Source organism: Mesoplodon mirus, assembly GCF_964341445.2.
Source record: "Mesoplodon mirus genome assembly, chromosome: 4".
In the NCBI taxonomy this organism is placed as follows: Eukaryota; Metazoa; Chordata; class Mammalia; order Artiodactyla; family Ziphiidae; genus Mesoplodon; species Mesoplodon mirus.
The window spans coordinates 38,726,979-38,751,220 of record NC_138979.1 but is presented as its reverse complement, the minus strand read 5'-3'; the positions used below and the strand labels follow the sequence as shown (position 1 = coordinate 38,751,220).

Below are 24,242 nucleotides of genomic sequence, written 5' to 3'. Positions count from 1 at the left end.
AGCCAGAGAAGGAAGGCATGGCAGGAGACAGTGTCAGAAACCACAGAAAGTGAGGAAGAATGAGGGCTGACCAAGGGCCTTGGAGCTCAGCCAGAAAGAATCAGGGATTTTTTTTTTTTACAACTTTATTGGAGTATAATTCATTGCAGCTCTATTTACAATAGCCAGGAGATGGAAACAACCTAAGTGTCCATCATCAGATGAATGGATAAAGAAGATGTGGCACATATATACAATGGAATATTACTCAGCCATAAACAGAAATGAAATTGAGCTATTTGTAATGAGGTGGATAGACCTAGAGTCTGTCATACAGAGTGAAGTAAGCCAGAAAGAGAAAGACAAATACCGTATGCTAACACATATATATGGAATTTAAGAAAAAAAAATGTCATGAAGAACCTAGGGGTAAAACAGGAATAAAGACACAGACCTACTTGAGAATGGACTTGAGGATATGGGGGGCGGGAAGGGATTTTTTAAAAAATCTTTTGGCTGCACCGTGCGGCATGTGGGACCTTAGTTCCCCGACCAGGGATCGAACCCGCGTCCCCTGCATTGGAAGCATGGAGTCTTAACCACTGGACCGCCAGGGAAGTCCCAGAATCAGGGATTTTTGAGGGTGAGTTTTCAGTAGTAGGGTCAGAAAAGAAGTCAGCTCATAGAAACTGAGGGAAAAAAAAAAATGAGTGTGGTAACCAAAGCTGAGAAAGAAAGGAAGGGGAAAAAATAGGAAGCTAGAGGAGAAAGTCAAATTGGATGAAGGTCTTCCCCAAGATTGGGAAGGTGAGTGCCGGGGCGCCAGGCAGAGGGAGAAGTTAGCAGCTGTTGCGCAGGGAGGTGTGGAGCCCGGGCTCTGTGGTGAGACCACCTGGGCTTAAATGCCAGCTCTGGCCCCTCTTGGCCAGGCCACTTCACCTTGCTAAGTGTCTGTTTCCTCATTCGTAAAATGGGCATAAGAGCACTTATTTCATAGGTTCAGTATGAGAATAAAAAGAGACAGCATGTGAAACGGTTTATAGGCCGCTTAGCATGTGTAAGGCTTCAGTAAGTATAGCTGCTTTATTGTAGCTATTTTCATATTAACATTATTAGCTAGATCAGTTATAAAAATGACAAAGGGCATCATGTACACCAAGTTCATACAAGAATATTTGGACATCTCTAAGACCTCAGTGGATAAGTGGGTAAAGGATATGACTAGGTAATTTCCACAAGAGGAAAGACTAGTAATAAATACCAAATAATGTTCAGCCTTGGTAGCAATGAAACTTTTAAAAATGGAGTATTGTTGGATACTCAGAGGAAAATCTGGCAATATGATCAATATGAAATTAAATTGGACACGGCATTAGTCAAGATAGGCTAGTTTGTGCCGTGGTAACTAATTACCCCTAAATCTCAGTGTCTTAAAACCACAAACATTTATTTCTCACTCCTGCTACATGTTTACTTTAACCAGCAGGAGGGCTCTACTGATTGTATTCCCACTAGGACCCCAGCTGCTGGAGGTGTCATCTCCATGTGTGCTTCCATGGCCACCACGGAGGTGGGAAAAGGGCTGAGACAACTCACTGCTACCCAGAAGGGACCCTCAGTCATTTTCTTTTCCATTTCGTTGGTTAAAGCAGGGCTTATGGCCACACCTAACTTCAGGCACGCAGACTCACCCTGTATCCAGGAGGAGGGAGTATGATGGTGGCTACAGCCGCTGACCCCTATCAGCTCAACCTCCTCAGTCTGTCTCTCTGCACCATCCCATTGCTTCTGCCTCAGTTCAGGGCATCATCAGGTCTTGCTTGGACTGATCCCATAGCTGCACATCTATTCTCTACCCTTCTAACCACCTTGCAGGCCTCCAAGTTGTCTTCTAAAGCACAAATCTGGTCATGTCATGCCCCTGCTCTAAGCCACCTGTGGGGTGAGGTCCAGCATCAGCCTTGCTTCTTCTCTCCCACCCACATGCCTTGTGTTCCTGACACATCAAATCACCCCACATTTCCTGATACCCTGGGTTCTCTCCGGCCTGTGTCTTACACTTGTCATTCCTTCTGCCTGGAATCCTTCCATACCTTTACACAGACTCCTTATTTGAGAGAACACAGATACCACCTCTATGAGGAAGCCTTCCTGGTTATCCTCCTCCACACTCGGAGTGAGTTGTTGGTTATCTCACAGCCTCTGGGACTTCCATTATAGAATTTACATTCATCTGCATTAAAATTATTTACTAGTTGGTATTCCATGATAAATTATGAAATAACTTACTATTAACAGCAATAACAACAAAAATAACAAATACCCTTGTCTCTTGAGTGGCTACTACCCACCAAGTTCAGTGATTTCAATATATTTTATTTCATCTGTAGAACAACCTTCCAAAATGGGTGTTGTTATTCATCACCTCTATCCTCCAGTTTTTAACTAATAAGTAAAAGCAACTCAACAAGGTGAATTGACTTGCCCAAAGGTGCAGAGCTGTAAGAACTGAGATTGGACCCTGGTCTGTCTTGACTCCTTAGTCCTTGTTGTTTTCTCTCTGCCATGTGTCCTCACTGCCCAGGATCATGTCCAGCACACACTAGGTGCTCCATAAATGTTTACTGAGCAAATACATAAAGACACAGATCATAAATAAAGGAGCAAAAATGTTGATTCCACTGCTATGAATTCAACACAAATCATTTAAACAAAGAGAAAAGCTAACAGGCTTGATTAACAGTGGCAGATCGAACACATGTTTATCTTCACCTCTTCTTGAATCCCCACTAAAATGATAATAAGGGGAGAAAAGGCACAAATTCTCAAGGACATAGAGAATAGGATAGGAGAGGGGAGCAGATGAGTGGAAAGCAGATGGACAAGTAGAAACTAACTTAGAGAAGCAGAGACAGCTGAAACCCCAGCCTACAGAGTGAGAACTCTGCAAGAGGCAGGCTGATTTGAAGGCTCAGGAACGAGGCATCCCTGAGGATGGGGTGTGAAAGATGTCTGAAACCACGAAGACTGGTGGAGAGTCCCCCATTGTCTTCCCATCCCACACAACCAGGTGACTGCCCTGCCTCCGCCCTGGCAGGAGACTGGCACACTGAGAGTGGGAGTGAAGCGCCAGGCCACAGAGTCTGTGCGTGGAAAGTCCCAGCCGTGACCAGGTTTCCCAAGGAGATGGAAGGACTCCCATCTGGGGAAACTAACCTTCCCAAGGGAAAAGTCCCAAAGACTGCTATTTGGGGGTCCTCTAGCAGAGCGGCTGGAACCCACAGATGGACAGGCCCAGCCTATGTAGACAGATAGCTGGGCATCAACTCTCCTGCCATAGGAGCAGACCACCAAGAGTTGCTGGACATGTAAGGAAAGCCTTGAACATGAAAGGCAAAGATATAAAGCAAGCAGATGAAAGGAAGGGGAGGAAACACAATGGAGGGAACCAAAGTAAACTGGAGAAAACCTGTCATGAGCATACTCAGAGGGAAGAGAAGATGTACATCCTTGTGGCAAGAAGAATTGCATTGTTCAGAGAACAGGAAGAGCTTTTGGAGCACAAATGGAGAAGATAAATAAAGAGATTAGAAGATTAAATGAAGATCTCTTCCAGAAGGTAGAATAAGAAGTCCTTATAACTTAATATTAATAACAGTAACAACAAAAATAACAAAGAAAAGTGGAAGAGATATTAGAGGCTCAGTCCAAGAAATCCAATATCCAAATTGTCTTAGTTCCAGAAAGAGGCTAGAGAAAGTGAAGGGGAAGAAATTATCAAAGAAGTATCCCAATAGCTATCCCATAAGTATAGGACCTGAAAACTCCAGATTGAAAGAGCTTCTGAAATCCTAGCCCAGAGAATGAAAAAGACCTAATCAAGGCTCTTGTGAAATTTTGGAACACTGGCACTAAAGCAAGATCCCAAAAACTTGCGGAGAGTAAGGAAATAGAGCACACACAAGGACCAGGCATCAGAATGACACCAGATCTCAATGGCAGACCAGAAGCTGGAGGACAGTAGAGCAAGGCCTTCAAGATCCTGAGGTAAAACGGTTTCTAACTTGGACTTATGTACCAGACAAACTAAACCTACTGTGAGGGTAAAATAAAGACATTTTCAGATATGGAGAGTTGGTCTCAAAAAGTTTTTTTTCCAATTTACTTTTTCTCAAGAAGCTAGTGGAAGCCGACTTCTACCAAAAGAAGGAAGTTAGCCAAGGAATAGTGGCCATGGGGTCCACAACACAGGAGAGAGGCAAAGGGGCCTCGCAGGATGGGGGGAAGGGGAGCCCTTCCAGAGGGAGCAGGCACAGAGGGGTCCTTGAGCAGTGTCTCCAGGATCAAGCAAAACAGGTGATTGTCTGATGTCTTTGACTGTCCAGTGACTTACGGGGTCCTTTAGAGTTTGGAAATAAGTTGGTGATTGGTGCAAAGAAAACTAAGCTAATGAGGAAAAGATAAAAGTGGTAACCTGAGGGAAAATGAAGAGTCCTACAAGAAAAATACAATATGTGACTTAGTTGTGACTGATATTTACATAGTTATAATATAAATGCTGAAAATTAATTCAAACGTGTTGCTATAACAATATTGAAAAGAATGGGTGGGGTGGTGGAGAAAATGCATGTTTTAGGGGAGGTATAAAAGAGTAGGGACAACCAACAGAATTGAAATACTTGTCTTTCAGAAGCAGGAATTGGGAGTGGAGAAGGGTAGGGAGGCATCTTGCTGGACTTTTTTACTGTGTTGAAAAAAATGAAAAAAATTCTAGAAAGGTAAAAATGAGATGTGGAAAGATATTCTACCAGCACTGTTTATTGTAATAATAAACTTTGGGAACAAAAGGATCCTCAATGGAGGCAGCAGCAGTATAATGCAGGGGGAAGAACGTGGGTATCAGGTCAGAGATGTGGAGTTCAAATGCAAGGTCGACTGCCTGCTGGATCTTTAGACACTGTTTCCTGGTGTGTAAAGAGAGGTCCTGATAATACATGTTGCTGTGAGGGGTAAATTACATTATGTAATGTGTCCATAGAAGGTACCAGATAAATGTTTGCTCTCTAAACTATAGCTAATAAACAGGTTAGAATTTTGTGCAGTCATCCAGAACTTAGTATTATAACTATATGTAAAAACAGGGAATAAGTGAAAAAAGCAGAGGACAGAATTATATATCTACATATTGATATACCAATATTATAACTATATCAATACTCTATATTCAAGTAGATACAGGTAAAAAGGAAACAAAAGTGAAAATAGTTTCATAAGGGTTGTGAGGATATAGATGATTTTTATTTTTTATTTTGTTTTTTTGATGATATTTAAACTTTTGATTTCTTCTAGCTGTTTCAGATTGATATGAAATAAAACTGAGGACTCTGAATATACATTTCATCCTTCATAGTTTTGAAAGTCGTTTGTAGTTCATTGCTAATAATAGGTATAAGCAGTGACACCAGCCGTTGTCTTTTGAATCTGTCCTTCATGTGTAAAGAGAGATGTGCTTTGCTTTAGCAGAACTTTCTAGAATATGCTTATCTGTATGATTTTGTGATGCTCTCTTGTCGTATGGACAAGTATGAAGGTTTGGTGCCTAAGTTGCCACAAGGGTGGAGTCGTTGACTATTTGAGGAAATATTTTTCTGTTCTCATGTCATAGCAAAGGGCTGCCATTTCAACAGGGTTAAACCACAGCCTTCAACAGTGGCTTCTTTCAGCCTTTTGGAACTGCGTTCCTCTTATTGAAAGCTCCAGGCAGCTGCATCATTTCCTTCCTTTTACATTTCTGCTCAAGAAGCAGTGTCTGCATTTGCCAGTAGTTCTCTCATCAACCAGCAGAGTCTATGACCTTGTTCTGTCCTTCAGTGTTGCCCTTGTAGGCTCTGAGGTTTATCAGAGTAAATTTATTATAGTTACACATATCATAAACATCCTCAACTCCTGGATAGCTTATATGTATATTTATTTTTAAAAGACAGGTTACACTCCCATGAAAAGATTCCCCCAGACATCATCAACAAATGTTTCCCTTCAACCGATGTTTCCAGTTTCTTGACTATTTTTCCAAAAACAATTACACACACACACACACACCACACACAAATGGTAGTATTCTGTATACTCTTCTGCATTTTGCTTTTCTTCATGAAATACCACCGAGGGATTCTCCCATATGAATGTAGGAAGAGCTTCCTCCACATATGTCTTGACTTCTTAGTATTCCACAATGGGCCATCATTTGTTTAATTAGTCTGCTAGAGGGAGGTTTCATTTATTTCCAACCTTTTGCTTTCACAATGCTGCAACAGATAATTTTACATTTACATCATGATGCACATGTGTCTGTGTAGGATAAACTCCTGGAAGTAGAATTGCTGGGTCAAAGAGGATGCGCGTGGAAAATTGTGTTAGCTAATGCCCTCAGGACTATCCCCACAAGCACCGAGAGTATGAAAGTGCTGTTTCTCCCAAACCTTGCTAACAGAAGGGGTTCTCCTACTTTTTTATATCTGCCAATCTGATAAGCAAAAAGTGTTTTCTTCCTGTGGTTTTAATTTGTATTTCTTTTATCAAAGAGGCTGTGCATCTTTTTTATATTTAGGAACTGTTTTTATTTCCTTTTCTATTAACCTCCTATTGGTAGCCCCTGCCCGATTTTCTGATGGTCATTGGTCTTTTCAGAATCACCTGAGAGAGCTCTTTAAGTACTAGGGAGATTAGCCCTTTGTGGTATGAGTTGCAAATATTTGTTCTCGGTTTGTCATTTGTCTTGTGACTTTGCTCATGGTGGTATTTGCCATGCAGAATTTTTTTTAAACGTTTGCATAGTCAAATCGTTGGATCGTTTCTTTTGACTTCCGGGATTTCTGTTTTCCTTTGAAAGGTCTTCTTCATTGTACAATTATTTTTAAAAAACACCAAACTTTCTTTTGGCACATATATGCTTTCATTTTTTACTTTGAAATGTTGAATCTCTCTGGAATTTGTCCTGGTGTGAAGTGTAGCTCCGACTTCATTTTTTTCTAGATGGCTACCCTTTGCCCAACGCCACTTATTGAACAAGTCATCTTTACCCCATTTATTGAAACACCACCTTTTTCTCCTGCTAAGTTTCCTGGATGCATTTAGACATATTTCCAGTCTGTTCCATTCTGGTGATAATCCTGAATATATACCATTAAGCAGATTTGTAGCTTTTTAATATGTTTTACTCTGGGCAGTGGGGTTGGTGCTGCTACCCCTCACTATCTTCTTTTTCATAATTTCCTTGACTATTACAGCTCGTTCGTTTTTCCATATGAACTTTAGAATGCTTGTTTAATTCCAAATATAAAAATCCTGTTATTTTTACTGTGTCTCTGTGACATTTATAGATAATTTAGGGAGAACTGGCATATTTGCGAGGCTGAGTTTTCCAACGCAAGCTCGTTTGTTCCAGTCTCCTGAGCCCTAAAGAGCTTTATACACTTTCCTTCTGATCCCCTTCCCGTGACTGTGAACTCCCTGGGAACAAGAACAGAGCCAGGTTTTGAGTGTGGGGCAGTAGTAAGGAGATATATAATTACTGACAATAGAAGCATGTTTTTAATTAACTATTCTAAGAACACATCTTTTTTCTAACGTCATTGTTTGCCATTTTGTGAATTATTTTTCTGCATATCAAAGAAAGGCAAGATATGTGCCCATGTTGAATGCTAACATTTTAATTCTTACAGTAATCTCTTGATTAAAGTGTTCTTAAAAGGGGCATTCCACGTAGATAATCCAGGAACCTCACATGTAGCTATTCCAGTTCCTCCCACACTAGGAACAGTAGCAGATACGATGTGATATTTCAGCTCTTATCTTCCTGCCTAGCCCTGGAATAGATTTTTGAGGTGATCTTGGCCTGATACGTGGCCAAAAAGGGTTGGGCAAAGAGCAGACCACTGACATTTCTCTGCGTGTCCTCTAGACAGGAGAGGGTTGAGAGGGGAGACAGGGACAAAACGAAGGTATTCTGTGTGCTGTGCATCACCATGCGCCCTGTCTGGTCAGCAGAGGCAGTTTTTTCAAATCCATGATTTAGCGATAAGAAAGGTGAGGCGGGGGAACAGTTTAGCATCTTGAGTGCCAGACTCCAGGAGCTGCGATGTAGTCCCCTAGTTAGGTAACTAATATTTGACTGGGTCTTTGCAGGACTAGTTCTTTAATGTATGGTATTTGTCGGTGGAACCCTGGAGCCTCGTAATAAACTACGAGCCCACTTAGAGCATAGTGTCCAAACCAGGTTGAGATATACATGAGGAGAGAGGACTGTGCTTCCTCCCTTCTGTATACAGAGTACTGTGACCAGAGCTAAATGTGCAGGAAGATTGGGACTTCTCTGGTGGTCCAGTGATTAAGACTCCACGCTTCCACTGCAAGGGGCACGGGTTCAATCCCTGGTCAGGGAACTAAGATCCTGCATGCTGCATGGTGCGGCCAAAAAACAAACAAACAAAAAAATATGCAGGAAGTTAATGGGATCAGAGACCTTTAACATATGAATGCAGTTCTGAGGGGTTTTAACTGGTTTTCTTTGAACTTTAAAATTGAGTTTATTTTTCCTCAGAGCAAAAAAATGTGTGGTTTCTTTTTAAGTGGTTTTATTGTCACTCATATACTTGTTCTTGCTAACATACGCGTTTCATGGCTTGCACAAGGTACACAATGGGTCGTAGATGGGCCAGTGTCCTGTATTTATTTAGAAACCAGTCTCAGGAATAGAAGCTTATTTCTTTCATTTCCTTAGGCCACTTTTGGTCATTTCAGGCAGAAACAACCCTCTCTGCACTGGAATTTTCCTGTGCATCATCCTGCAATTCAGGAATAGAGCATCTAACAACAGCAGTTTTGAAAATGTAATGTGTGACAGCTGTGAAGAACTGTTTTTGCCCCCAGTGGGGAAGAACTATTTGCCCCCAGTGGGGAAAATGCTGCGCTCAAAGCGTATTTCTTTCTTTCTTTTTTTTTTTTTTTTTGATGTGGACCATTTTTAAAGTCTTTATTGAATTTGTTACAGTATTGCTTCTCTTTTATGTTTTAGTTTTTTGGCTGCGAGGCACGTGGGATCTTAGCTCCCTAGCCAGGGATCGAACCCGTACCCCCTGCATTGGAAGGCGAGTCCTTAACCACTGGACCACCAGGGAAGTCCCCCAAATCGTATTTCTGATGAGCCTATTAATGGGTGTTGGGGAAGCTGAATATGCCACTTGACATTTTGAGATAAAAGGCCCAAGATGTTTGTTTCCAAAGCTAAAATGATGAAGTCCTTTCCCAGCCTCAGCCTTGCCTCCCCAGCAGGATTGGTGTCATGTGGTGCAGGGTCGCCTCCACATCTGGGCCTCCTGCAAAGAAGGGGCTTCCAGGGGGCTGTGTCCTAGTGGAGGAGGGTGAGGCCCAGTGTTGTAGGCACACAAAAGACCAGCTGGCTTCAGGCCAGCCAGGCTGGACAGGGGAAGAGAGGCCATGAAGGGAACCAAAGGGATCTTGGTAGGAGCAGCAAGAGTCCTGGGTTCAAGGTCTATGAAGGGGAGGCTCTGGCAGTTCAGGATCCAGGATAAGTATCTACAAACTGTCCCCCTAACTCTAAAGAGTTCTGCCCCTTCCCTGCTTCCTCACCTCCTCTGTGGGGACACAGGCTTGTCCACACACACACACACACACACACACACACACACACACACACACGAAGGCAGAAGTTAATTTTCTGACTTCCAGAGCTGCCACAAAGCTCTGTTCCCAGTGTTCCCCCCACCCCAAGCCCCTGCCCCACTGATCCTTGTCCTGATTAATTTATTCTCACTCATTAAAGTAGGTAAAAATGCTTCCCCAAACCAGACATCTCTTGCCTTTCCAGAAGTACCTCTAGCCTCTTTATGATCACTCTTCTGGGTCTCATTATCTTTGGGGAGCTATTCAGTATGAGTTAACATTCTGGCCCCATCTTGAAATAATCAATGTGAATATGCAAATTAATTACCCTCCAGATGGATCTCCTGCAGAAAAAAACTTCACTAATCTAAAGAAGATGGTTACAGTTGTGAAAAACATGTAAAATCAAAGAAATGTTTTTTTGTTTAATGTATGTGAAGAACACCAAAGAGAAGTTCCAACAAATTCAATTATCAATTTGGAAAAACATGATTTAATATAACATTCTGCCAGTTGATCAGACAGAAAAGAGCAGGCACAAAAATGTTTAATTGTTGTTCTAACTTGTAGTTGAGGGAGTTGATGAGTCTCGAGTGTGACGTGGTAAGAAAAGCTCTGGACAGACATCAGAGATCTGTCCTCTAATCCTGACTTTGTGATATCAAGCAAGTCAAGACTCTACTTTTCTCATCTGTAAAGTGGGGGGAGATATCGTCGCTCAGAGGTATTGTGAAGATTGAGAGATGTGACCAGCCCAGTCCTTGACTCAGAGGTTGGATGCTCAGAAACTTGCCCACTCTGAGAACCTTAGACTCCCATCTTAGTCAGCTCAGGCTGCTATAACAAAATACAGTAGACTGGGATGCTTAAACAACAGATACTTATTTTTCAAAGTTCCAGAGGCTGGAAAGTCTAAGATCAAGGTGCTAGCAGGTTTGTTTCCTGGCCTGGTGAGGGCCCTCTTCCTGGCTTTGCAGATGGCCACCTTCTCACTGTGTCCTTGCATGGTGGGGAGAGAGAGAGAGAGAGAGAGAGAGAAAGAAAGAGAGAGCTCTGGTCTCTCATCCTTTTCTTATAAGGGCACCAGTCCCATCACGGGGGCTCCACCCTCATGACTTCTTCTAAGCCTGATTATGTCCCAAAGATCCCACCTCGAAATATCATCACATGCGGGGTGGCGGATAGGGCTTCAATATGTGGATGTTGGGGGGACACAAACATTCAGTCCTTAACACTCCCCATCATGTACTGAGTTAAACTGGTGCTTCTCAGCCTCGTGATTGTCTCCCCATACCATCCTCCCATCCTGCCTTTCTGCCCCCATTGCCCCCTCCTTCTCTCTGTGACAGTAGTTGTCTGTGTTCCCCTCATGCGCTTCCACCCCCAGGTTGTGAACCCTACAAGGTCAGGCACTGTGTCTTGCTAATCTCTGAATTTTATTGACTCAACATGTAAGAGCCAAAAGAAAACATAGGCAGAGGCCAGCTCAGTCCCGATAATGTCTCTGGTTTGGTCCCAGATGCCAGCCACGTGTTCCTAGAGGCATTCCTCGTCCATGTGGTCACTCTCCAAACAAATCTCTTGGTCTGAGTAAATCTCTTCTCAGTGGACAAATATTTTTCCTGAAATGGAAAATTTGTTTTTCTTTACCTGAGGCTGTGCTTTGAGCAGAGTGGAGGGCCTGCTGAGAAGGGCATTCTCTGGGGAAGCTGAGGAAATGTCCTGAGCCCTTGTCTCCTAAAGAGTCCCAGCACCTGCTCTGACCCTTGGCCGGCGTCTTGGCTCAAACCCAGGGAAAGACATTATCAGCCACTTGAAAGTGAGGTTCTCAGGAGAGAAACGGGAGCAGCTGTGAGGCAGCGCTCTGTGGGGCCGACGCAAAGGGCGCTTTTCCCTTGGGAGGGCTTTCCAGGATGACGGGACCCCTCTGCTTTCTGCCCCATCACTGAAGTGTCCCTTGGGCTTGGGCTTTGCTGAAGGAGAGGGAAGCCGAGGGCAGACCCGTGTCTCTGGAGCGAACCTCTGTGTTGGGAACAAAGTCAGGGCCATGGGCTGGTTGGGCTTCCAGTCAAGTGCTGAGTTCCCAGACGCTGACATTCGAAAGTCACCAGCCCTTGAGAAGGTGGCTGCTCATTTCGCTGGATGACCTACTAAACCTCAAGAGTGAGTTCTAGGTGAATCCCGGAGGTGGCTGTGGATGTCTGGGGGAATCCTGCAGACAGATGGCTCTGCACTGGGTGTTCCTTCTTCTGCCCAGGGCCTGGAATTTAGGCCAGGGATAAATTAAATTACTACTTTTTTTTTTTTTTTTTTTTTTTTTTTTTTTTTTTTGCTGTACGTGGGCCTCTCACTGTTGTGGCCTCTCCCGTTGCGGAGCACAGGCTCCGGACGCACAGGCTCAGCGGCCATGGCTCACGGGCCCAGCCGCTCCGCGGCATATGGGATCCTCCCAGACCGGGGCACGAACCCGTATCCCCTGCATCGGCAGGCGGACTCTCAACCACTGCGCCACCAGGGAGGCCCAATTACTACTTTTTTTAACATTACAATATTTAATTATTATCCTGATATTCTTTCTAGTCTTCAGTGGAGTTGTATCATATGTGACTTAACTTGTATAGATCCAAGTCTTTACACCAAGAAAGACACACACACACACACACACACACACACACACACACACTTCCTTTGTGCTGGCCCCTCAACCGGCCTCTCTACTCAGACAAGTGCAGGCCCCATGGTGTGTGAGCTAGGAACCTCACATCCCCGCTGGTAGTGCCAGGGCCTGTGTGCCTCTCCTGCGAGAGGGAGCATCGTGCTGCATCCTCTCATTTAAAGATTTGAGGGGTTTTTTTTAAATTTATTTATTTTACTTTATTTATTTTTGGCTGCGTTGGGTCTTCGTTGCTGTGCGCGGGCTTTCTCTAGTTGCGGCGAGTGGGGGCTACTCTTCGTTGCGGTGCGCAGGCTTCTCATTGCGGTGGCTTCTCTTGTTGCGGAGCACGGGCTCTAGGTGCACGGGCTTCAGTATTTGCAGCACACAGGCTCAGTAGTTGCGGCACGCAGGCCCTAGAGCACATGGGCTTCAGTAGTTGTGGCACATGGGCTCAGTAGTTGTGGTGCACAGGCTTAGTTGCTCCGTGGCATGTGGGATCTTCCTGGACCAGGGATCGAACCCTTGTCCGCAGCATTGGCAGGCGGATTCTTAACCACTGTGCCACCAGGGAAGTCAAAGATTTGGGGGTTTTTATTTCACAACACAGCCCTGACCTCAGGCCACCAGTGCCATCTGTGTTAATGCAGTCCCAGCCATCTGCCCAGCACTGGACAAGAGCTACCTGGGCTCCGCTTACAGACAGTGTGTTCCTTCCGGAAGGGTGTTCTGGGGGGTGATTTGACTATAGTTGATAGCTTGACCTTTTAACTTGAGGATCAGGCTACGGGTGAAACGTGGCACCACTACACTAACAGAATGACCCTGAGGAGGAGAGAGCAAGGTTAAAACAGGAGAAGGGGTAACTCCCGAATGACCCCTTTGTCGTGACTATTGTGCTTGCTGGAGGCCCAGGTCGTGGTCTGAGTGTCCTTTCTCCTGTGTGTTGCCAACTTCCAACTCAACAGCAGATTTGTATCAGGAGTAACCTCCCAGGGCTCCCCGTGTTGCTGAGAAGCCCCTGGTCAGCCATAGCCTTAAAAACAGACAACTCTGGAATACACGTTTGCTAATTTGACGTATTTTTAAAGCTAGAGGCTGGCCGTTGACTATTTAAGATACGTTAAGCCTCATTTACACTGGTTCTAGGTAACTAATATTTTTAAAGGATGACTAATAGAGCCATAGGAGTCTTCAGAATGAAAGCATCTATTTTCCTCATCACGCCTATTTTATCATTCAAACAAGCACTGGATGCAGTGGTCAAGGCCTCAGTTGAAGTCCTAACTCTCTCTGCCCTTGATTAGCAGAGTGACAAGTGACCATGGCCAAGCCTTTCACTCTCTGGGCCACAGGGTCCCCATGGTTGACAACAGCTGCCCATTTCACAAACTTGTTATCAAAGGCAAATGAAAGCAACAAGGTCTTACTGTATAGCACAGGGAGCTGTCTTCAATATCCTATAATAAACCATAATGGAAACAAATCTGAAACAGAGTATGTATATTTGTATATAACTGAATCACTTTGCTGTACACCAGAAACTAACACAACATTGTAAATCAACTATACTTTAATTTTAAATTTTAATTAATTTAAAAAATAAAAATAAATAATTTTTTTAAAAAAGCAAATGAAATCCTATACAGAAAGGACTTTGAAAAATTGTGAAGTGCTATAAGTAAATAAAATGTTCTGTGTTCAACGAAGGACGTAAATAAATCATGGTGATGGAACCATGACTAGTACCTCAGATGCTCCTGACTTCCTTTGGTAAAGGGCTTGGGGAACATCTGTAATGTGCCCAAAGTCACGAAGGGAGAGGCCCTAGGTTTCAGTCCAGGTGATATTTCTTTGCTCTAGTAAGGTTCCAGCGGCCTTTGTCTTCACATGTATCTCAACTCATTCTTGCAGATAATTAGAGCATGGTAACCCTTCCCTCCTGTTTCCTTTTTCTCTGTGAAATCCTGAGCCCTATTACTTCCTTGTGAAGGAGGAGAAGCAAGACTTCTCAGATGACTCCCACGGATCTCCACAGCCCCTGAGTGGACCCTGCATTGGGCATCTTCTCTTCCACATGGTTCCTTTTCAGTTCATATCACCTTCTTTCTTGGTCCCCAGTCTTTTGTCTGGATTGGCCTGGGAAGGAGGACCTCTAGTTGAATTCTAACCACCTGCACTCCCATTGGGAGAAGGCTCAGGAGAGGTTGAACCCAAGGACATTTTAAATACAAGTATCTTCATTAGAGTTGTGCTAACATTAAAGAGTTTTAGACTATTTTCAGGAACAAATTCTACTGAGCCAATTTGATTCCGTGTTGATTTTTTTAATATAATACAGTTAAATTTTATCTTCATCAGGTTTATTTTCCATTTAACTTTTGCTACAAAGCTTGGGATCAGTTTTTGTTCGTATTGTATGTTACTGACCGTAGAAAGTTCTCTTATGGCTCTCCTTTTCATCAAGACCAATTCTCTAGGTTAAACTTTGCAAGTCTAAATGCTTTTATGAAAACTGGATTCTTTTGTCAAAATTTAGGCAATACTAGATTATACCACATGCCGTTTTAACTGTTACCAATTTTATTCTGATTCGATTCTTTCGAGTAGTAGTAGCCGTTGTGAACAGGAGGCTAATAGTGTACATTTATTTTATTTTATTTATTTACTTTTTAAATTTTATTTATTTATTTATAACTGCCTTGGGTCTTTGTTGCTGCGCGTGGGCTTTCTCTAGTTTCGGCGAGCAAGGGCTACTATTCATTGCTGTGCACGAGCTTCTCATTGCAGTGGCTTCTCTTGTTGCGGAGCTTGGGCTCTAGGCGCGCGGGCTTCAGTAGTTGTGGCACACAGGCTCAGTAGTGGCGGATGGGTTTAGCTGCTCCGCAGCATGTGGGATCTTCCTGGACCAGGGTTCGAACCCATGTCCCCTGCATTGGCAGGTGGATTCTTAACCACTGTGCCACCAGGGAAGTCCAGTATACATTTATTTATCAACTGGTTCATCTTTTAAATTGTGATCAGTATCACAGACAGAGATAGAAGTAGAGATAGAGTGGAAGAAAATAGCCTAGAGTCAAAATGGTAGGGCTGTTCAATGTCATTAATTATTAGGGAAATGCAGATCAAACCACAAGAGATGCCGCTTCATACCCACTAGGACAGCAGTAATAATTCTTCTAATGGAAAATAACAGGTGTTGGCAAGGATGTGGAGAAATTGGAACCCTTGTACGTTGTTGGTGGGAATGTAAAATGTTTCAGCTGCTATGGAAAACTGTTTGGAGGTTCCTCAAAAAGTTCAGCATGGAATTACCAGATGACCCAGAAATACTACTCCTTGGTATATACCCAAAAGATTTAGAAACAGGTATTCAATCAAAAACTGGTACACAAGTGTTCATATCAGCACTCTTCATAATAGCCACAAGGTGGAAGCAATCCAAGTGTCCATCAACAAATGAATGGATAAACAAAATGTGGTATATCCATGAAATGAAATAAAAAGGAATGAAGTAATGACACAGGCTACAACATGAATTAACCTCAAAAACGTAATGTAGGTGAAAAATCACAAGACAAAAAGTCACACGTTGTATGATTCCATTTACATGAAATATCCCGAATATGTAAATCCATAGAGACAAAGCAGATGAATGGTTGCCCAGGGCTGGGGGAAGGGGAGAATGGAGAGTGATTGCTTAACGCATATAGGGTTTCCTTGTGGAGTGATGAAATGTTCTGAAACTAGGTAAAGGTGATGATTGCACAATGTTGTTAATATACTAAATGCCACTGAATTGTATACTTTAAGACGGTTAATTCCATGTTATGTGAATTTTAACTCAAAAAGATAGTGGGGGCAAAATGATGGGCTGCGTAAAATGTCCTATTCTACTCTAAGACCAATAAAGATCATTGACCAGGAGTCATAAAAACTCTACTTTGCTAGATGTCTCCTTTAAAGAAAATAACACAAACTCTTTTTTTTCTTTTCTTATGAAATTAGCTTTTAGAAAGATGGGTGTGTGAGAAAAAAAAAACCAACGCTTGAGCAAGTAGGTTGCCTATTTCTGATCTATGTTGTATTATAGGTGAAGCTTTTCTGAAGAGGCTTTAAAGTATTAATAGATACATTTGAGAACGATGTGAAATACTAAGAGTTGGGACCAGGTTTCAGGGAACAGTGACAGAAAGAAAGAGGAGACTTTGGAAGAACTAGAGGGAATACTGTGATTTGATGGGGGCTGTGGAATGTCAGGGGCACTGAAAAAGCCTTTTGAACCAAAGACATGTCCAGCTAAAAAACTTGTAGGGGGCATTTGTCACTCTCCTGCTGCCCAGCATCCATTCCTCCTCTCCAGGGGCACACAAATTTCCTTTTGGGAAAGTTCCTCTCTCCCATTGCATGTAGGTAGCAAATCAAGGTGCCCTGCCCACCCACTCTGAAATCCCCTGCTTCTAGACACCTCACTCTGGGGATATTGACTCTTTCCAGGTGGGTGGGGGGCAGTGATGTTGCTGACTGTGTAAAAAGCACATCGCTAGAGCAGCTCCCTGGTTTCCTTCCTGGATCCTGTGCTCTGCAAGCCTGGTTCTCCAGACCCTTGTCCATTTGGTGAGCACTCCAGCATCCTTGTAATATAAGAGGAGTTAAGTTAGTTGGAGTTGGGTTTTGTTGCTTTAACCAAAGCAGCCTGTTTGATACAAATTTAAAATGCCAAGGAGTAGCGGCTGATGGGCATTTGGTTCACTGGGAAGGACTTGCCAGGAGTCGGCGGGGGGCTCAACCTCAGACAACATATCCTAAACACCTACTGTGTGCCAGGCCTTGGGCCGATTTGGTAGAGAGGTACTGGAGAGGATCAAAGGGAATAACGGCTAAGTCTGGGTCCCATAGCTATAAAGTGGTTTGATCTACAACCAAGGGACCCAAGTCCCATAAGGAAGAAATGGTCACCCACAGATTTAGGGCAAAGATGAGCATTAGTCGGCTTTTTTTTCAACTGTCTTATAAACAGACCAGCAACCATCTGTCCTTGCTCATGTGAACTCCATCTGCCCAAAGGCAGCGCGTGTGTGTGTGTGTGTGTGTGTGTGTACGTGTGTCTGGAGGGATGTGGGAGGGAGGGAGGTCCAGATTTTCCCTTGTGGTCTTTCCCTTTGGGCAATTCCGTTAACATAGCCAGATGTTGATTTTAAGTAGGTTCGGAAGATAAAGACATGCTGGCCTCTAGATTTTGTGGTGGTCTTCTAGCTTCTTTCTTAGTAACAGGATTCATTAACCACTGACCACAGCATGACATTGGACAAAATACCATCTAGATAAGTAAAGAAGTAGAAGATAGCACTTCTGCTTTCTGGGAGTCGGGAATAAAACATGCCCAGATGCTAACTCTAAGAATAGCTTTTTAAAATGTAGAAATGCATGCAAATTAGTGTAGTAAAAAATGAGTATTGAAACGTGAAGCAAGACATAAAGTTTTACTATAGGACATAAATACCTGAATAATGGAGAGATACACCATGTTTGGTTTTCTGGGTTTTTTTTTTTTTTTTTTGCGGTACGCGGGCCTCTCACCGTTGTGGCCTCTCCTGTTGCGGAGCACAGGCTCCGGACGCGCAGGCTCAGCGGCCATGGCTCATGGGCCCAGCCGCTCCGCGGCATGTGGGATCCTCCCAGACCGGGGCACGAACCCGTGTCCCCTGCATCGGCAGGCGGACTCTCAACCACTGCGCCACCAGGGAAGCCCCCATGTTTGTTTTTTTATCTTTTGGCCGTGCTGTGTGGCATGTGGGATCTTAGTTCTTCAACCAGGGATCAAACCCTGCATTGGAAGCGTGGGGTCTTAACCACTGGACCACCAGGGAAGCCCCTCACACCATGTTTTTGAATGGGACAAGTCAAAACTGTAAAGATGTCAATTCTTCCCAAAGTGGTGTATGTTTGGTGTGTTTCCAATTTAAAAATCCCAAATGTTTCATAGAACAAGCTAATCCTATAGTTCATCTGGAAACTAAAATGCCAAAAGTCTGCCAAGAAAATTTTGAAAAAGTAGAGTGAAGGGCTTCCCTGGTGGCGCAGTGGTTGAGAGTCCGCCTGCCGATGCAGGGGACATGGGTTCGTGCCCCTGTCCGGGAAGATCCCACATGCCGCGGAGCGGCTGGGCCCGTGAGCCATGGCCGCTGGACCTGCACGTCCGGAGCCTGTGCTCCGCAGCGGGAGAGGCCACAGCAGTGAGAGGCCCGCGTACCGCAAAAACAAAAAAACAAAAAAAATACTCCTCCTTCTCCTCCCTGCCCCCAGAGAGGAAGCTTATCTGGGAACTGGCTTGCTTAAGGTGATGGCTTCCCTTCTCTTAAATTTGTGTAGATATAATGAATTGCCAAAAACAGAGAGTAAATCTGGTTTAATTTAAAAAGAGGGTCTGGGATCATCTGGTCTGATAGAAATGATAGGCACAAATCGGCAAGCAGGTTAAGGTAAATTCTTAATAAAATGTTCACCACTGTGATACACTACAGAGGTGAAGGATTGATGTCATTACCATTTTATATTATATGTCTCTAGTTTAATACGGAACACAAATCCTGCTCATGCATCAAGCTTGGGCTCAAAGCTGAAGAAGAGAAACCGATAGCAGTTTCAGTAAATGGGATCATCTTGCCCTGTGGTTGTGAACTATAATCATTTCTTAATTGTAACTTGGAACACCTTGTTTTCCCATTGATTAACCAGGTTGTGATTTTTGCACTTCCTACCAAGGACCAGAGTCACTGAGTTTTCACGAAAGACAGTTGTTAGGGTGGTATCATGCCTTGCTTATGCTAACAAGACTTTATCCTTCATTAATCCAACAAATATTTACATTGCTCTGCCCTTCTAGCACATTCTCCAGAGCATACAATGTGCCCCCCAGCGCGCACACACACACACACAAACATACATGCACAAGGCACTCAACAGACTCTTAGGAGGCTTTGCAGCCCTTCGCAGTTTAACAAGGCAGCAGGTTTGGTTCATGGGGTAACCCCTGCAGCTGTGGCCTGCCTTATTGGGGGAAGGCAAAGAAGTGAGCATTTAGTGTGCTTAGGTGCCGTGCTAGCTATTTTATATACATTAGCTCATTTGATAATGAGGCTAACCCTGTCAAGTAGCATGTGTTCAAAATGTATTAGTTGCTTTCTTTCTATTCTACATTATGGAAATAACCCGTGTTGAATTAATTAACACCTCAAATTTGAAATCCTGTCTATATAAGCATGTCCTGGTTGATTTCTAAAGCTAATCTGATGCATAAATGGGGAAAGGAGGTAAATCATGGCATGGATATAAGGTTTAAAAAATCTCATATTTGTGCTTAGTGTACAGAATTTGTCAGGAAAAAAAAAAGAGGTTGAAAAGCTCTTGCTCCAAAGTTTTTTTAGAGCATTATTCAAGGAGTGTGGGAAAATTGACCTCTCCTCTGCTTCTTTCTTAGATATATTCCACCTTTGATCTGGGGGAAAAGTGGACACATCCAAACAGCCTTGTATGGGAAGATGGGAAGGGTGAGGTCACCACACCCGTATGGGCACCGGAAGTTCATCACCATGTCTGACGGAGCCACTTCGACCTTTGACCTCTTTGAGCCCTTGGCTGAGCACTGTGTGGGAGGTAAGCTAGCTTAGGTCATATGATTGGGCCATCACTCAGGGAAGGGGAACTAGTCTGTGAGGGAGCCTCGATATAAATGCTCGAGCCATTGATACTTACCATCGCATCCAGGGTCCTGTAGGAAGTCTGCTGAGGTGCATCACTTAGGAGCAACCGGCAAGGACTGGCTCCACCGTGTGTTTGCCGGGCGCCCTGTAGGGCTCTTCAGAAAGCATTGTTGAATACAGTTTTTTAGTCCTCTTGTGAAATAGAAAAGCTTGGTATAAGAACTTGGAGCCCAGGACCAGGCCTCTGGTTTGATGACAGCAACAGAAGCTGGACTATTCTAAGTGCTTTATGTATGCTATTATCTGATTTAATCCTCACAACAACCCCGAGAAGTTAGTGCCTTATTATCCCTACTTTACTGATGAGGAAACTGAAGCTTAGAGATGCAGTGTAGCTGGTCTTGTTTGTTGGACAACAGCAGATAACAAAGGCTCTCATATACCCTCTGCTTAGGTTTCCAGAGGTCTGGGACACCTATATCTCAGAAACAACCACGGTTTCTACTGGTGATAAAACTCTCATTGCTCTGTGCAGACTGCACAGTAAACATTCATAAAAAGCTTCACAATGAGGACTTCTGAGGAAGTGGAGTTAGATGGCTGCATCCTTTGAATGTTGTTCCTCCTGGAAGAGGACATGTCTTTTGAGTTCTGTAGTATTCAAAGGCACCTAGTTTTTTACAGGAGCTCAGTCAATTTTTAGGGGTAAATTCCAGTAAATGTAATATAGCTCTCAGCTATTTAAAGCACTTAGAACCTCTGAGTAGCTAGTGACCACTTAGCTTATGTTCCCTCTGTCTGGAATGCTTGTCCCAGACCTTCACATGACTGCCTCTTTGTCATTTAGCACTCAGCCCCGATGTCACCTCAGAGGGATGGTCCCTGACTCCTCTAACTAGTGTTTCCTTCCCAGGAAATCGATCACACCTTCCTGCTCTAGTTCTTCATGGTACCTGCCACTCTCTGAGCTTATTTGCATAGTTGTTTATCATCTGTCTGCTAGAACGTAGGAATCCCCAGAGTCGAATAAACAGTCACAGAAGGAGTGAATAAATGAATAGATTAGGAGTTCACATTGTGTTTCTAAGCCTTGTAGCTGATCTTTCAAATATTTATTTCTCTACCATTTAAAAAAAGTTAAATATTTTTTCCCTTGCTTCTAATGCTCTGACTTCTTGTACTATTAAAGCACAAAATTTAAGCAATTTAATTTAACCTGCTCTTCTAGGACTGAGGTGGAAAGTTGAAAAGGACGAAACTGATCCTTTTTTGTGATTGTCTGTGTCTTTCTATCACCCCTGTGCCCAGACAGGATTGATGAAGGTGGTTCTGGAAGGCAGAAATGCTTCCAAGAAACGCTCTAAGAAAAGCAGCCATTTATCCTTTTTAATGATTTCTTCCTGACAACAAAAGGAATAAATACTCACTCATAGAAAATGTAGATAATGTAGAAACATTAAAAAAAAAAGAAAAGAATCATCTGTAATCCCACACCCAGCATACCACTGTTAACGTTTTGTTCCATTTACCTTCGGTTCTATGCAAAGTTTTTCTAAAATTTAAATTACTACACATTATATTATAAATTATAATATAAATATTTCCCCATATCGTTAAAAGTCTAAAAGTCTTCAATAACAAAAGTCTAACAACTGCTTAATAGTCTCCAATGTGGTCATACCATAATTTAATTGTTCTGTTTTTGGACATTTAGCTTGCTTATAATTTTGTTGCTCTCAAATAATCCTTTGATAAGCATCCTTACTCATAAAATTTAAGGCAAGATTCCAAGAATTCCAAGAATTGGAATTACAAGGTCAAGGTTTATAAAAAATTTTAAGTTTCTTTATGCATATTGTGTAAGAATTTTAAAATTGTTTTTATCTTAACTTTCAGAAGGAAAATTTATGATTAGATGTAATAACCCAAACACCACTTTTCTTTTAAAGAAAAACATATTCATATTTTTAAGTAGGTAGTTCATGCTCATGATAGAATATTCAAAAGGTACTAAAGGATATACAGTAAAAGTGTAAGTCTCTCTCCCACCCTAACAGTGGTACCCACTGTTAGGATTCTTGTGTATGATTCCAGAGCTAGTGGATGCGTTTATAAACATAGATGTCTTTTCCCCCCAACAAATAGTAGCATATCATAACCCTTTTCTGCACCTTGCTTTTTCCACTTAATACATATTAGAGAGCTTGCCATATCAGTGTATGTAAAGATGTCTCATTATTTTTAAGGGCTACATAATATTTCATCATTTGGATATGCAAAAATTTATTTAAGCAGACCCCTATTTCTAGAATTTATGTTATATTTAGTCTTTTGTATTACAATCTATACTGTAGATATATTGTTTTGTGTATGTACAGTGTATCTGTAAGATAAATACCTGAAAGTAAAATTGCTGGATCAAAGAGGTCTATGCAAACACTGCTTTTTATTTTTCCATTCATTCATTCATACAGAATTTCATATAGAAATTAAGAGTAATGCTTGGAAACTTGTATAAGAATTTGACAGATCAATTTTATATCCATTGAATCTAATAATTTAAAAATTGAGATTTGAATTATTTCATTTTTCTAGTAATTAATTTTGATTGTATTTTATTTTTCAAAAGCATCTGTCCATAATGGATTGGAACTTTTAAAAACTGACCCTTCACCACAAATAATTTGAGAAGCACTGCTATAGAGAGTTCCAGCTAGAAGGGAAAAATGTTCTTTCCCAGAGAAATGAGTGACAAGATGTATGTTAAATTCTCTCCTACTGTTGGCTAAGTCAGTGAAGTGTAGTTGTGACCATTTATCATGTCACTATTTATTGGCTATCTTGGAATCTCCTCCTCCACCATATAGATGATGTTACCATGGTCATCTGCCCTGGAATTGCCAATCACAGCGAGAAGCAGTACATCCGCACCTTCGTTGACTACGCCCAGAAAAATGGCTATCGGTGTGCCGTGCTGAACCACCTGGGCGCCTTGCCCAACATTGAACTGACCTCGCCACGCATGTTCACCTACGGTAAGCTTGGGGCACAGCCAAGTGGAGAACCCCTTATTTCTGTTCCCACTCCAAGTGTGCTGCTACTTCTGCTTCTGCCTTACTTTTCTAAGTTTAGAATTTGTGCCCATCTGCAATAGCTGGTGGGGCACACAATTGTAACAGCAGCCCACGTGTACTGGGCATTTGCAAAGCCATGCCTCACATCAGCCTCTCAGCTGGGCACTGGAACAACCCCTATCTCAGCCCATCTCAGAGGCAGAAACTAAAGCTCACAGGGGAAGGTCTTGCACAGCGCCCCCTGCTGGTAAGTTAATGCCCTTCATCACTATGCCCTCCTGACGCTCATTCCTCAGGACTCTTGTGACTGTCAGGCCAGCGCTGTGATGAGGCATGTGGATGTTAGTGGGAAGGGAGTCTGGCACATTAACAACTCAGTGGGTTTCAGGCTGCTTGAGGACGGGAATTGGATCTCATATTTAGACAAATGCTTCTTGCGTTTCATTGAAGTCCTTTGTTAGGTAAGGCTCTGTGTTCTGGACTGCTCCTTCTTAAATCTTATTTAACTCTCCCTTCAGATTAACTGAACACACATAAATAATAAACACTTAAAATATGTGTCTTTATATGTACCAGCATTTGTGGTGTTTATAACCACATCAATTATAAGGTGTATTCATGGGAAACAAGTGAAAATTACATCTATAATCTCACCATAACTAATTTTCTCTTTCTTCATCCTCCCATTCTTTTATCTGTGTGCACATAGTTTTTATTTAGATGCAGTCATAATGTGTATATCTATGGTAACTTAATTTAAATATCTTTATATTCACTAACATAAAGATGCATAGTCATTATATTTAATCTTTTTAAAGAGCCACATTGCTGTGATTACCCTGTTATAGTTTATTTAACCATTCCTCTTTGTAGCCACTTAGGTTATTTAAAGTTTTTCAGCATTTTAAATAATGATGCTATAAATATTTTTGCATAGAACTTTTTTCTTCTCTTTAATGTCTTCTTGGGAGTAAATTTCCAGGCGTAGAATTTCAGAGTCAGCATTTTTAATGCACGTCTGTACATATTGTCAGATTGTCCTCCAGTAATATTGCTCCAGTTTTTTCCACCCTTCGTGGCATGTGAGGGTGGGTAAGGAAGCGTGAGCGGGGGGCACCTGCTCTGTGCCAGGCTGGGGGCTCCCATCCCACT

General features: G+C 42.6%; 1 protein-coding gene across 2 annotated transcripts in view; it reads left to right on the top strand.

Moving 5' to 3' along the window:
• Positions 1 to 24,242, top strand: part of ABHD2 (abhydrolase domain containing 2, acylglycerol lipase) — a 102,037-nt gene that overhangs the window by 38,765 nt on the left and 39,030 nt on the right. For both annotated transcript variants that reach the window (XM_082616659.1, XM_082616660.1), the window contains 2 exons: positions 19,794 to 19,969; positions 22,884 to 23,051. In XM_082616659.1, coding sequence (XP_082472785.1) covers positions 19,794 to 19,969; positions 22,884 to 23,051 — 344 coding nt within the window. The remainder of the gene's footprint in view (positions 1 to 19,793; positions 19,970 to 22,883; positions 23,052 to 24,242) is intronic.